Here is a 15,811-nt window from a genome sequence, read left to right on the forward strand (position 1 = left end):
TGACAGAGAGAGAGAGACAGAGACAGAGAGAGAGAGAGAGAGAGAGAGAGAGAGACAGAGAGAGAGAGAGAGAGAGAGAGAGAGAGAGAGAGAGAGAGAGAGAGAGAGAGAGAGAGAGAGAGAGAGAGAGAGAGAGAGAGAGACAGCTTTACAGATCCGCAGAAATTGTCGGCCATTTTGAAGCGGTCCAGCCGGTGGCGGAGAGAAGGAAGAGATGGGATGATGCTGTAAGAGGAGAGAGAGAAAGGGCCTGACTTTACCGGGCTATTTATAGAGCAAGAAAGTGAAGGAATCAGAGAGCGTACAGAGGTGGAGAGAAAGAAAGGGAAGGAGAGGTGAGAGCGCTATGAAAAGAGAGAGTGCTGTTTTCAGTGCCCTTGCAAAGAAATCGAGGATGAAATGGGAAGATTGTGTCTGCTTTCTGAGATGTTTGGACTTCTGAAATCAATAATAATTCTGTTTACATTCTTAATAAATGTCCCTGCTCTAATTCTGTTGAAGCTCCAAAAAATATATGTGACATACAGTATATGTTTAACAAATCTGCATTTATATGAACAAAAATACAGCGAACGCAGTAATAATTGAAACCATTACTGATTATTATTATTAGTGCTCAGGTAATAACTGTTACTTATTATTTCAACATTAATAGGAGCAATTTGTTTATCGTTAATGTAATATGTGTGTGTTGCGTATATTTATTATTTATTAGTCAATTTGCCGAAACAGATTTTATTTATTGTGCATTCCAATTAATCGCAATAAAACTAGGTAAAAAAATAAAAACACAATAAAACATGATAACATAAAAAAACTATATATGATAAAATAATATAACAATAATATTATATATACATACGTACATATATATATATATATATGTATATATATATATATATATATATATATATATATATATATATATATATATATATATATATATATATATATATATATATATATATATATATATATATATATATATATATATATATATATATATATTATTATAATTGTGTGTGTATACAGTATATGTATAATTGTGTATATATATAGTATATATATATATAAATATATATATATATATATATATATATATATATATATATATATATATATTTATATACATATATATATATATATATATATATATATATATATATATATATATATAGTATATATATATATATACACACACACACACACACACACACAATTATAATAATTATTTTATATATTTTATAATTATTCTATAATAACTTAAGAAGCTTACAATAACTTTAGGTAGCCTTTAAAAAATGTATCCATTTCCTCTTCTGTAAAATGCCTCCATTTAGCTGATGTCTGTTGTGATGTGTTTTACAGCTAGTCAGGCCAGAGACCTGCTGTCTAAGATGCTGATCATCGATCCTGCAAAGCGGATATCAGTGGACGAGGCCCTGCAGCACCCCTACATCAACGTGTGGTACGACCCGGCCGAGGTGGAGGCAGTGAGTATCTGTCTGTGGCCATCTGTCCCCCTCAGCTGCGTCCACTCTACCGCTAGCTCATTACAGACTGGCCACCGCATGCCTTTTATGTACCGAGGCTTACTCTGTTAAACTTTGGCCACATTCAGTATTTTGATTCGTCTGTTCTGTTTTTTCTACATGATTGGAACTCTTTGGCCAATCATGATATCCTCCATCATTCACATAACTGATTGAATATGCGTGAGGAAAAGAAATGTCATTATGCAATGCACGGCACTATAAATAACTAGGGATCAATACGACATATTGCAGGTGTAAGGCTTGTGCACAACAAGTCGGAATTTTCAGGGGGTAGAAAACGCATAGAAATGTTTTTAAAAATGTGTTTAATTTGTAAAATTTATGTTAAATTTAAAATAAAATATATAAAAATATAATAAAATAAATTGTTTTTTTGTTTGTTATTATTTAGTTGCTTTAATTTACACATAATTAATACATTTTACATTTTATTATTCAATAAATATTTATACTACATTTTTGTTTAATTTAATGCAAATTTTGTATTATTTATAAGATTGCGAAATACCAACTAAATTATTTTTATAAAAAAATGCATGCACTTCCACCCAGTCTAAACGTTTAGTTTTTTCCTACACTTATTCCGATCAAATTGTGTATTTTTTTATTTAATTTACACAATACAAATTATGTATTGTTTATTATTTATAGAATATTGTGGATTAAACTTACCACGTTAGTTTTTTTTTTTTTTTGTATTTTTAACTGGATGCATCTGAACCAAGTTTGAAATATCTAACAATTTGCAAGTTTATTTATTTAATTTTTTTAAACAAAATAACATTTAATATATTTATGTCATTTTATAAATACATTTTTTAAAGGTTTTTGTGTGGTGAAATATTATTTCAATCTGAAACTATTTCTATTTTTATTTATCATCAGACTTGGATGTTTGGATGCATATATTATATTTTATTACATTATATTATTATTATATTATATAATATATATTATATTATATTATATTATATTATATTATATTATATTATATTATAGAGCTAATAGGTCCAAACTCAACAGTGTTAAATCATTATCTAGGTTTATGTTGCATTTGTTCAGTTTGTAAATGTTTGTGGTTGATTCTGGGGACCTTCATCAGTTTGAGAGGACATAAGAAAGGAGTAAAAAAAAAACAGAAAGTTGTCCTGTTCTTTGATGAAGTAAGAGCTTCTATTCACACGTCCCCTTTTGACAAACAGCTTGTTCTTGTCTAAAGTTTGTGTCTGTAATGTTTCAAAGGGGTTTCAAGGACGCAACAAGTCTGCTTTTCTTGTTCTAGAAAGTACAGAACACAAAGTACTAAAAAAACCAACTCACGTTTACTGTCTGTAAATATGTGTATAGCTGTTAGCGGATGTCATTTTATGTGAACATACACTTTTCTGTTGACCCAAATATGAAACGAAAATACTGATCTGATAGAAAATCTGACATTCAGTAGCAAATAGTTTTGTTTTAATAACCCATGAGCATCGTTATGATTAGTGTGATTCTTTTCTCCTTCTCTCTGGTGTTTCTCTTTCTCTGATGAAGGCCAGGAATCAGCAGATATCTATGGTAAATAAAGACCATTCCACACTTTAGGAAACCTCCTCATCTCAAATCACTCACACACCGACCTCTCTGTAACACACGCTGACGTCTAGAACTCAGAAACAGACCAAGATTTTCCCTGAAATTTGCATATGTGTGTGTTTGTGTGTGTTTGTATCGTGTACTAATCTTGTAAAAAAACGTATGAAAGGAATAATGCGATCCGTTTCTGCATTCAAATACCATTTGGAGGCGAACGAATAGAATAGAATAGAATAGAATAGAATAGAATAGAATAGAATAGAATAGAATAGAATAGAATTTTGAGGAGGTTTTAAGTTTAAGGCACTATAAAACCTTGACTTCCGTGTCTGGTTGCTGGTTTTAGTTTTAAATGGATTCAGTTAAGCAAAACTATAATAAAACCCTTTTTTTATGATGATGTATAATATTACAATTACAATTATAATATAACAAACGCACAGAATCACTCATTCACTTTTAGATAGATTACTCAGTGCAGTGCTTTAAACCGATTAATCCCGAAAAATTTTATTGCATATATAGTATACCTGCGTATATTCCGCTTATATATTTGTTATATATTATGCATATTTACGTATATATATATATATATATATATATATATATATATATATATATATATATATATATATATATATATAAAAATAAACACACATATAGCACACATATACTTTGTCGTTATTTATACCTGTGCTATATTTACAATAAATGAATAAAACAAATTACGTAAAATACAGTAAACGATATAACAAATAAATATATTTAATATATAAACATAACATCTTTTCTTAAACATGTACATGCATGTGTGTCTATTTATATATATATATACACATAATAATTAATTAAACCAGTGCACACACACATATTACGTAAAGAAAAAATAACTTACATTTGATTAATCGTGATCAAAAAGCACAAAGGCAGTAAAAATAACTTGTGTGCTTTGTGAAATCAAATATAATTCTCGCAGATTCATTGTGCGTTAAGGAACCCCAGTTTCCATAATACTCCACTCAGTGCCATTTAATCTCTCTTTTTTTTTATATCTCTTAATTTGATTCTCTCTGGCTTGTCTCAGAACCTAGTGAGCTGAATATATATATATATATATATATATATATATATATATATATATATATATATATATATATATATACAAGACAATATTTTTGGCAGCAACTCAGGAACTTTTGAATCAAGCACAAAACGCCGCCAGTGTTCAACATTTGAACGCTTGAAATGCTGCTCAGGTTTGATTTGATTGTGTCCTCGATGGCCAAAAATGCAGTCTAGCTAGGCTGCTCACTAGGTTCTGAGACGCTGCCTGTGTTTCTCACGTCTCTGTCTTAATCCGACACCTCACGGCGGAACATTCTCCGCTTTCCTGTCCTACTAATGGTGGTGTTTGGTCCTTATTTACTAAGTTCTTACTGTCGAACATGTCAGCTGCATGTGCAAGTGGTGGAAACACTTTACATTACAGTGTTTACGTGAAAAATACGATCAGTTACGAAAACGATTGTTAATACGTCATTTATTCATATTGTAATACGAATGAACACTGTACTGTAACATATTAACCCGGATATTTTAACGTTACACGTCCGGCCCTCGTATGCAGTGCTGAGTGCTGAGTGTGATTTATGCGAGATAAAAAGCATTGCATCAAATAAGTGACTCTGCAGGAGCAAATGTGCTATATTTAGACATTTTTACTACATGTACTGCCTGATGTATAAAGTATGGAAGCCCGTTTCCGCCATGGAATAAAAAGCGTTAAAAAGGGTAATTGCATTTTTTTTTTTTTTTTTATCATTCGAATCACTCTTCCCTTGCAATTCTTAGATTATATTTCACAATTACGGCCAAGCTATTCTGAGAAAAAAAAAAAAAAAAAAAGAATTATGAGATAAAATGTCACAATTACGATTTTTACTTTGTTTTTTATTCCATGGTGGAAACAAAAAAAACTATATATCTGATACGTAAACTAAGCATTCTGAGAGGAAAAACTGGAAATGTGAGATATAATTTTCACTTCTTCTTAGAACTGCGCCTTTATATTTCCAAATTGAATTTATTGAATTTTTGGAATTGCAAGGCTATATATCGCAATTCTGAGAAAACGAAGTTCTGAATTTAGATATAACGCAGTAGTGGAAACAGGCTTCCATAACAAAGCATGTATTTTTAATATTAAAAGGACTGTATTCATGGTTAAGGACAAGGAATGATACAGACATTAAATATCTCTCTCTCTCTCTCTCTGTCTCTCTCTCTCTGTCTCAGCCTCCTCCACAGATCTATGATAAACAGCTAGATGAGAGGGAACACTCGATTGATGAATGGAAAGGTAGGCCTTCGTTTGGTCATGACATAACTCACAGCACACAGACAGATGGAGAGATGAAGCTGTAAATCATTCACACACTGTTGTTTTTCTATCATGGTGGCCACTTTCCACTGACTTCTGTTGTTACTCAGATACTAGACTATTTATACTCACTATTATCTACTCTCGAATGCTAAAACTAGCCCTCAGATATGTTTACGTTTTAAAATAAAACTTGATTTACTATATTTTGTGTTCCTTGTGTTGTTTTAGTATTATCTATATAATTTATATATATATACATAACAAATACATATTATGTAGACAAAAACCTTTATTTCAGATGCAATTAATTTCATATGACAGCACTAGTTTTTTTTAATGAACCTAAAGTGGTTGAGTTGATTAGATCTAAATGTGCTCTTTCTCTCTGTCTCTCTGGCTCAGAGCTCATCTATAAAGAGGTGATGAACTTCGAGGAGAGAACAAAGAATGGTGTGGTGAAGGGACAGCCCTCTCCCTCAGGTACTCTCTGTGCATAAGCTATGCTTCTGTAAGTCAATTTAAAGTGATTTCAGCTGTTTATGAGAAACCCTCCCATTGTGACTGCTCCATTTGTCCCTGTCCCCTCTCATCTCGTCCGTGTGACTCAAACAGAGCACGTCCCGAGTCTGATTACATGCTAGTTGTTCGATCTGTAAATGACAATGCTGTTGTCTGTTGTGGTCTGTGATGAAAAGGTGCTATAAGCGATTTCCCCAATACTTTCTGTTTCGAAACAAAACCCCGCCCCTAAACACATTCCGGCCAAAGCGCACAGCTATTGACAGGCAGAAAGGGTTTCTGATTGGCTAAAAAAAAGTGTGGGGCGTTCCAAGAGGTTGTGAATTAGGAGAACTCTTTCAGTTTGTCAGATTTGTGGTATACATCAAAATAATAATTATTTTTTTAAAAAAAGGCGCTTACAGCATCTTTAGGAAAATTGCTTTGTTACACTGTATTTATTTTAGCCTATTTTCCACTTACAGAATTACAATAGATCTTTCACTAAGCTTGCGCCATCCATTTTGTCAAACAAAATATTATACTGAAATTCCAAATCTGTTCACAGTTTTTATAGTTCTTTGATAGTTTCTTTGAAGGAAAATATCCAAAAAATGTAGTAAAATAATTTTTGGTGAAAATCAGTTTTAAAAACTTTATTTATTTTCAGTTGATTTTGTAAAACTTACTCACTTTTTAGTATGTTAGTCTGTAATTATTATTTTTTTTCTTTCTTTCTTTCTCTTTCCTTCACTTTGAGGGAAAATATCTCAAAAATATAGTAAAATTATTATTATTATTTTTATTATCTGCTTGAAAATATATATATATATATATATATATATATATATATATATATATATATATATATATATATATATATATATACATATACATACACACTTCATTTATTTATTTGTTTATTTATTTAGAAATTCTGTGAAAGTTCTGAAATTGTTAGTGTGTTAATCTGTAATTTAATTTTTAAATAAAACTGCTCACAACATACTTTAGGTCACATATAAATAACAACCAGGGCAGAGCTTGGTGAAAGGGGTTTTTGTCTTTTTTCTTTCCTTTGAACCATTACGTCTACAGCGATGTAGAAATAATATTCAAAGTAATGGTGCATATACAAACGAAGCACATTCTTGTGTTTAAAACTAAAATGTCGGGAATGACAAGTCGATGTTTAAATATGTATTTGTGATTATTGTATATTTGCCACTGTATATGTATACATGCTTCATAATTAAGGTTGGAGTCCATGTCTGATTTCATCGTTTTATATGTAGTGTAAAACATTGGTAGGATTTAGGCTGCCAGGCTGTTTTTCTCCGAGGTTTGTGGGATGTTGAGTGGCAGTGTGTGTGTTTGACCTGTAGAGGGCAGCACATGTGTGTGTGATTGTATTAGTGCAGCGTTGCATGTCTGCAGTCCTGCAGCACTCAGAAGGTGACAGACACCGACACCAGCCGCAGAGCTTCCTGTTTGTTGTCATCCCGTTTGCTTTTGAACGTCTAAAGATGCCGAGAACGAACTATTGGTTTCTAGCGGCTTCTGGGGTTTTTTTTTGACATTGCTAGGGTGTTTGTATTTTTTGCTTGTGTCGTCCATCCTTTTCTGGCCTCTCTCTCTCTCTCTCTCTCTCTCAGTCAGTCTCTCAGCTTTGTAATTAAGTGCTTGTGCTGAAGAAAGCAGTCGCAATGCAGCTCTGGTATTTTACAGCAGTGTGTTGAACTGTATATCAGCATACAGATTGTCGTCTTCGGTGCGCTTTATGAAAAGTATTATATTTGTGGTTTTCTGGTAGCTGCAGAGCGAATATGAAAATATGATGGTGTTTATAATGTCCCGCGGCGGCGGGGGGTCGTCGATGTGGCGTCCCGTGCTAAACAGTGATTCAGTGTGTTTAGTTACCCACAGAAATGGGCCGGGGGTTAAAATCAATGGTGGCTATAAATCCTCGTTCCCTTCCTGTTTTATTGAGGATCTGGGAGTATGAGATGCTGCTCTGTAGGAAGCTTCGTCCTGCAGCATAGGAGGGAGATTTATGGAGGTCTCTGGGACGCTGGAGGTGTCCTTTGTGGGGGATGACTGGAGGATTCTGTTAAGTGAGAGAAGAGCGATGTAGCTGAAAGTCTATTTTTCCACCCGAGTGGTCGCTGAAAACGCATGTATGGGATATACGTGATGCTGTTCGCGCTGAGGGGGATTGTGGGTAAAGAAAAGCCAGGGCAATTTGACAAGAGGAGCTGATGGGCAGAGTTTGAGAGAGGACATGGACGTTAGAGACCAAGAAAATCTGTATAGAATAGATCATCTTAAAATTCAAGCTCCGAACTGAAAAAAGGCAGCCCAAGCTGGTTTAATATGACTAACAAGATTGACCAAGTTGACAGAACCTCTATTAAAAAAAAACTTTTTCTTTTCCTTCTTTTTTATTTATTCTTTCTTTTTGTAGTAGTAGGTCTGGTCAAAAAATTATATATGTGTCAAACGATTAATCGCGATTAATCCAAATTAAATAGTTTACATAATATGTGTATATGCTCTGTATATTTGTTATGTATATACAAATACAAACGCATACAGTACATATTTTGAAAATATTTATATGTATTTGCATGTATATATTTATATTAATATAATTTCTAGCACATATAAATATATTTAATATAAAAATAAAACACATTTTTCTTATCTTTATACATGCATGTATGTGTGTTCGTCAGAGATACATAATAAATATAAAAATATTATTTTCGATGGTGATTAATCATTTGACAACACTAATATATATATATATATATATATATATATATATATATATATATATAAATATTATTTAATATTTTATAACACCATTGCACCATTTTAATAAATTTAAGTAATAAAGTAGTAAATTAAGTAATAAGTTTTATTCAGCATGCATTAAATCAAAAATATATTCAAGTTAATGCTGTACTTTTAAACGTTCTATTATGCAAAAATCTACAAAAAGTAAGAATTTTCACAAAATATAAAACAAATTTGAAAAAATATTCAGTCAAAAGTTACATAAAAATCTGCATATTAGAATGATTTCTGAAGGATCATGTGACACTGATGACTGGAGTAATGGAGTAAAAATTCTGCTTTGCATCACGAGAATAAGTAGCATTTTGAAATTAATTAAAATAGAAAAGATATTTTCATTTATAATAATATATCATAATATTACTGTTTTTTGATCAAATAAATGCAGTCTGGGTGAGCAGAAAATAGAATTTTTGAGTTTTTGTCATCTATTCTATATCTATATTTGTGTATATATTGCTGTTCTTATGTGCTGTGAGGTAACTGACACTCTCCATGTGATGTGTAACTAGTGATCATATTTTGCTGGTCTGGCACATTTCTATTGAGAGAGAGAATAATACAGACAGTGACCGTAAAGCTGACGGAGATAAAAAGCCCTCGCTGAGCCAATGTCACCCACCCTCGGTATTTTTTCTTCTCATTTTAAAGGGTAGCTTCTGCTTTCATCATTTATCATAATGTCTCCCCCCCTCTATCGCCACTCTGCAGTCAAAATTGCATGTTTAAAAATGTTAATTTCAAATGAGGATGTGGGCAGTGTGCTATAAAGTTATTATAAATCATGTTCACAGCGCTGAACGGGTATTAAAGAGCTGCCTTTTATTAAAACGAAAGATGTAGGCTGTCAGTCAAGTAAATTAGCTTGTAATGTTATCGTAGGAAGCCGTTTAAGGGGTTATTTGCATTAGATTGCTATCAACAGCAATCTCCTAGCGGGTTATTGGATTGGGCAGAGCTCCTCTTCAAACAGAAGCGGTGAAGGATTTGAGGTTTTCTGGGTTGTGGATTTATAAGGCAGTCTGAGCAACTCTCAAATCTGATGATGAAAAATAGGGACAATTTGTCCTTTTTTTCTGGAGCCTTTATTTATTACTTCATGTAGAGCATTAGCTCCACCTAGTGGTGTTATATATATATGTAATATATATAAGTCTGCAATTATTACTTTTCTAAGCTACCAGGCGGAAAATAAAATAAAGAATTAATTAAAATAAAATATCAAAAGATTTTTATATAATGTCTAATTATTTTTATTAAATAATTACAAAATGTAACACACACATTTAAATGCGCTGATTAAATAAACTGATATTCTTTTTCAAGTTTATATCTACAACAAGATAAAGGAACAGACAGAGAAAGTAAATGTTAATAATAATAATAATAATAATAATAATAATAATAATAATAATAATAGTGTGTGTGTATGTACTTATATATAAGTATATTTAATATACTATTAATGTAAAATGAGTGTAAAAGTTTTAAATAATTATTAGATATAACAGATTTTTATAATGTAAGTTATAAGCTACAAGGCAATATTTTACACTCACTTTTTGTAAATCTCTATTATTATTCTTCTTCAGTGAAATAATATATTAACATATATAACACATATATAACACATAAATATATATATATATATATATATATATATATATATATATATATATATATATATATATATATATATATATATATATATATATATATGTGTGTGTGTGTGTAGACACACACACACTTATATATACACTTTTCTATATATACATACATATATACAATTTTCTCCAGCAAAAGTTATATGGTCTTTTTTTTTTTGTCACATTGTGCTCTTAGGGTTTGTATAAATGGTTTTTGACAGCTGCCTCAACATCCTACAACATCACTTCAGATCCAAACCCAGTCCATGGACTCCACCCTTAAACAACCCGCTCTCATCCCTGTGGGATATCTGTACATATTTGACCGTTCCTGTACTTTTTAATATTTGAACACCTGCTTGTAGCGTCTCTTCGCCCTGTAGAGGGCGCTGTGGCCGTGCTCCTTTTTTTCGTTGTAACCGTTTTTCCCCCGTTACTTCCCTTAGCGCAGGTGCAGCCATGAACAGCAGCGAGAGCCTCCCCCCCTCCTCCTCCGTCAACGACATCTCCTCCATGTCCACCGACCAGACCCTGGCCTCCGATACCGACAGCAGCCTGGAGACCTCCGCCGGACCGCTGGGGTGCTGCAGGTGACTAACCGCCTGCCTGCGCAACCCCATGTTCTTCAGAAGGTGAACGGCACCCGCCAACCCCAACCGGAAATCCACAAACCTCGAAAACATGTAATTAAAGAAAAAAAAAAAAAAAAAAAAAGAGTAAATATATACGTATAAAATAATGTATCACGCGTAAATGACGACAAAGTATGCATTTTCATTCAAAGAAACGTCTGGATATGTATATTTATGAATCTTTCACTAGTTGCTTTGCTTTGAAACCCCCTCATATGGCATCCAAAAAAATAAATAAATAAATAAAATAAGGAGACTTTCGAAAAAGAAGAAAAAAAAAAATCGGGCATCTATGTAAAGTGTACATTGACTGGCTGATATCTAAAACCTTGCGATTTCTGTGCTTCACTCGATGTGGCAGGGTGGGCTTTTTTGGGGGTTTTTAACGAGCACCGATCAACCCTTGTTTTCTGTGATGGTTTTCTGCTCGCTCCGGATGTTTTCGGACGGGCCGGTGTGTCTGTGTGCGATAAAAATAACATGTACAATGGCGCCCCCTATCTTTTGTATATATGTAATTGTGTACAGGCGTTCTCAGAGTGGGACTGACGGCCAGTAGAGGGAGCATCTGCGCACCTTGCCACATCACAGCTAACCACCCGTTTCCCTTTGCCTGTAGTCTTGCATGGTCAGAGATAAAAGTAACTAAGCTAATTATACATATACCAATATAGAGAACCGTGTTTATATAACATTTAAGGGGCGATCGTGGGCGTTTCTGTCGCTCAGGCAGGAAGCGAGGCTGCTTCACGGGAAGCCATTGGGGGGTACAAGCACCTTCGCTCTCATTTTCCGCCTTTGTGTTTGTGAAACTCCGACTCTCTGCGGCAGCCTTGCATGCTGTACCCGTCACCCTCGAAAAGGCGCGCGTAACTAAAACGAATGCAGGTCGAGAGCACGCACCTCATCCCCGCGAACCGAATCCCGTCTCCCAACTCACGTTTTTGCGTTGTCCGAAGGGAATCGACGCGCTTGCTACCTAAATTTCAAGCTGGAGTTTATTTATTTTTTGTCAGATCTGGGAAGTGCCTTTGAAATAATGCAGTTTCCTCCTCGAATATAGTAACGCGACGGCTCTGGCAGAGGTTTTCCAGGTGGTGTCGGATGTGTCGGGTCCGTGTTTACCCGTTCCCACAATCCCCTGTTCGTGTAGATCACCTAGTGTAGCGATCCTGAATGTCATTGTGTGTTAAAAAGAGGCACCCGGGTTCATATTTCTACACTGATCTGTTATAAGCCCCAGATCTAAGAAACTGCGGTGGCTCTAAACAGTATTCGGACACTAGCGCCGCGCTTAAAAAACGTCGAGAATGATAAAAAAATACAGTTCAAAGTGGTGCAGTTCATCACGTTAAATCAGAAACATACCACTCGTGAGCAATATAGCTACCGTTTTATGCCGTGGGTTTTTTCAAATGTGTCCGAATACGTTTTAGGGCCGCTGTTGGTTGCAGTGTAACCCCACTCTTCACGTTTAATTGTTACATTTTAAAAAAAAAAAAACACAAGTAATGTAGTCTTTCGAAACACACATGGCTGATGTTTTTAGTATTAGGTAAAGATTAGCTTCATTGAATAAACATTATGCAGTACACAGTAAATTGAACATATAATATTTAAGTTGTACGGTTTTGTTTTGTACCTGTATTTGTCCGATTTGAACCGTGTACTAAACATTTTAATAAAGGGATGAAATGCACAGGGGTTTTTTTTCGTTTGTTTACGCAGCAGCTCTCATTTTCTAACTCATTCTCACCCAGAATCACCGTTTTTGTAAAGTTCTTTGGTCGTGTTATTGTTATAAATTATTGTTTTAAATTCAGTAACACATTTTTATGGCACTGCATGTATATACGTTTCCGCTTAAAGTAATAGTTCGCCCAAAAATGAAAATTGCGCAATATGTACGCACCCTCGGGTTATATCCGAGATATACATGAACTCTGAAACGGATTTGGAAAAATTTAGTCCATCGGTTGCTCAGCAGTGAATGGGTGCCGTCAGAACGAGAGTCCAAACAGCTGATGAAACATCACAGTAATATGCAAGTAATCCACAAATCTGTCGATTAACGGTAACTTCTGGCCAAAATATGCCCATAATAATGCGCCATCCGGTGAAAAAGTCCATCCCTGTTGTCCTCTCGCATCAAAATCGTTCACATTTTTGCTCGCGAATAGCCTGTGATCTGTGCATATTTCTCTCCTGATTCGGACAAGATGATTTTTCCACTAGAAAAAGCGATATCATGGATAGACAATTGAATTTTTTTTTTGGTGGGAACTGTTTCTTTAAGCACATGCCGAAATATGCCCAGATTATGCTTTTCTTTTCATGTCAGCACTAATCAATTTTTTATTTTTTTGCATACATTGCATCACCTTTTCATCGTAAACCGACCCCTATAAGATATTCTAGCCTTCCGCTGGACACCGAGAGCCGACATCGTTCAAGTGCTGCTTTAAGAAAGACGGAAACCTCAGAACCTTGATATCAAAAGCCATTTAAACACCCGCTTTATTTGCATGAACGTTAGCCGAAGTTTCCCAGCCTGATCAGACCTTTTCACCGTAACAATCAGCGTTTCATATCGTCTCCAGAGGACAGAGAGGGGTTCTGGGAGGTCTCCAGTCTCTGCAAACTACTTCAATATGGCTGCTGATGATTTTACAACAGGGTGGACACGTGCATACAGTAGCTTTTGTATTTCAATTGTTAGAATTCAATACTAATTGTAAAACGTCGCGTTGTGTATCCGATTTGTTTCATTTTAGAATAGACGGACAATGTGGTGTGCCATCTTGCATTTTCTAAAGGTTTTTTTTTTGGACGAAAGGGCCCTCGTATTTGTCGGGCGGCACGCAGGGTTAATTTTCGCGACTCCATCATCTCAACCATCTAAACCAGTTGTTACGAAATGAAACGTCGACTCGTAACCGTTAAGGTTTCTTTGAATTTCAGCCCGGGAGCGTGTATTTCTCCCAACGGTGCTTCAAATAACAAACGCTGGGATGGATTTTGGAACGGCTTCTGATCGATGTAGGCGTTTGTACTTTTTCCACATCGTTATAATGCTGCTTCTGAAACCAGCGTCCGTTACAAACCTGCGACTCGACGCAGAACAGCGACGCACGCGGGACGCCACTGCTTTGGCATTGTGGGTAAAGTACCGTATCGTAGAGCTCGACTTTGTCTTGTGGAAGTGGGAGTGCGGCGCGCGAGCGGAAAGAACAATCGGAAATGATGTAATTTAATGCGCTATTACGATGTCATCACTGAAGCTCAAACCGATTGGTCAGGATGGTGGCCTTTACGAAAAAATTGTAAAATAGTCCCGCGTTTGGTTTGTTTTTATTAAAACCGCCCATTATCCAGTCTTGTATGTTGATGGATAAATGCATGTTCACTAGACGAAACAGTCCAGCGGCTCACAGTAAACACATCTGTCATGTTACGTTTGAAACAAATGTGTATTTAATGTTCTGTTTTAGTATGAAGTACATGACTCCATCCAGACGAACCGCACAACAGTGTACTGCTGACGAATCCATGTGGAAACACTCAGAGCAATACAGACCGCATCATCATTACTATTCACTCCTTCCTACTTTTCCTTTCCTTACTTCTTCAGGCCCTTCATTTCATTTTCTTCCTTCACTTACTTTCGTTTCCTTTTCTTCTTCCTCTTATTTCCTGCTTGTTTCCTTCCTTCCTTCCTTTTTTTCCTCAGTTTCCTTCTTTTACCGTGCTTCTTCCTTCCTCATCTTCCTTGCTTTTGGTTTAATTTACTTTATTCCTTTTCCCACTTTTTTCTCTCTTCCCTTTATTATCGCTTCCCTTTTTCGTTTCCTTTTCCTTCTTCCCAGCAGGCACCGAATGTCTATTTAAACAACATCAGACATTGCTTTTGGTCGAAAGTGAAAACCGCGTTAACTTTGTATTTTGGTTACATTACCTAAAAACAACAAAATATCAAAAATTGATTTCACGTTGAATTTTGGCTACCCGACATTGCAACTGAAATGTAAGTAAATCTCGAAATCTCATGATGTTGTACGACCGCTGGGTTCCTTCCTTCGTTCCTTCTTTTTTGTTTCCTTTCTACATGTTTACATTTCTGCCTTTGTCCTTCCTCCTTATTTCCTGCCTTGTTTTTTCAGGGTTATTCGGTGTCAGACACACAGCAGTGCAATAACGCAACACTTTTAAGTGAATAATGAATAATGGATTGTTTTTGTAATCATGCATCGACGCCGTGCGCTAGTTAATGTGACGAGTCTCATGGTGATGTTCAACTCAATCAACTCTTTATGGTTTCGTTTGGACAATGTTTTGCTCTCTCTCTCTCTCTCTCTCTCTCTCTGTCTGTGCTGTCAGTGAGCCGTTCTGTTGAGAGTTTCAGACGGAGGCTGTGGTTCTTTACGCAGTGCCGTTTGACATCTAATGCCATTTTCACACCTCCTGCTCCAGGCTGTTGTTCAAATCAAATTATTCTACAAATGCAAGATAAAATGAGATGGTTGGGGAAAAAAATGAAAATAAAAATTAAAGATTTAAACAGCACTATGGACTGCTGTTAGCACCCGACATTTTAAAGGTACTGTGTATGTAATATAAATATCTGTATGTGACTCAAAATAAACTCCTTTGACCTTGAAA

The 15,811-nt window shown here is 34.9% G+C and overlaps 1 protein-coding gene across 9 annotated transcripts in view; it reads left to right on the forward strand.

Annotated features, from left to right (window-relative positions):
* mapk10 (mitogen-activated protein kinase 10) overlaps window positions 1-15,811 on the forward strand; it is a 60,249-nt gene extending 44,438 nt beyond the window's left edge. For 4 of the 9 annotated variants that reach the window (XM_043221563.1, XM_043221562.1, XM_043221566.1 and 1 more), the window contains exons 11-15: window positions 1,369-1,493; window positions 3,093-3,116; window positions 5,430-5,493; window positions 5,920-5,997; window positions 10,972-15,811. In XM_043221563.1, coding sequence (XP_043077498.1) covers window positions 1,369-1,493; window positions 3,093-3,116; window positions 5,430-5,493; window positions 5,920-5,997; window positions 10,972-11,114 — 434 coding nt within the window. In that variant the 3' untranslated portion in view covers window positions 11,115-15,811. Of the gene's footprint in view, window positions 1-1,368; window positions 1,494-3,092; window positions 3,117-5,429; window positions 5,494-5,919; window positions 6,026-10,966 lie in introns of all 9 variants that reach the window. The other 5 variants (XM_043221565.1, XM_043221564.1, XM_043221568.1 and 2 more) reach the window with 4 other exon arrangements.

Source organism: Puntigrus tetrazona, chromosome 21 (genome assembly GCF_018831695.1).
Source record: "Puntigrus tetrazona isolate hp1 chromosome 21, ASM1883169v1, whole genome shotgun sequence".
NCBI lineage: Eukaryota > Metazoa > Chordata > Actinopteri > Cypriniformes > Cyprinidae > Puntigrus > Puntigrus tetrazona.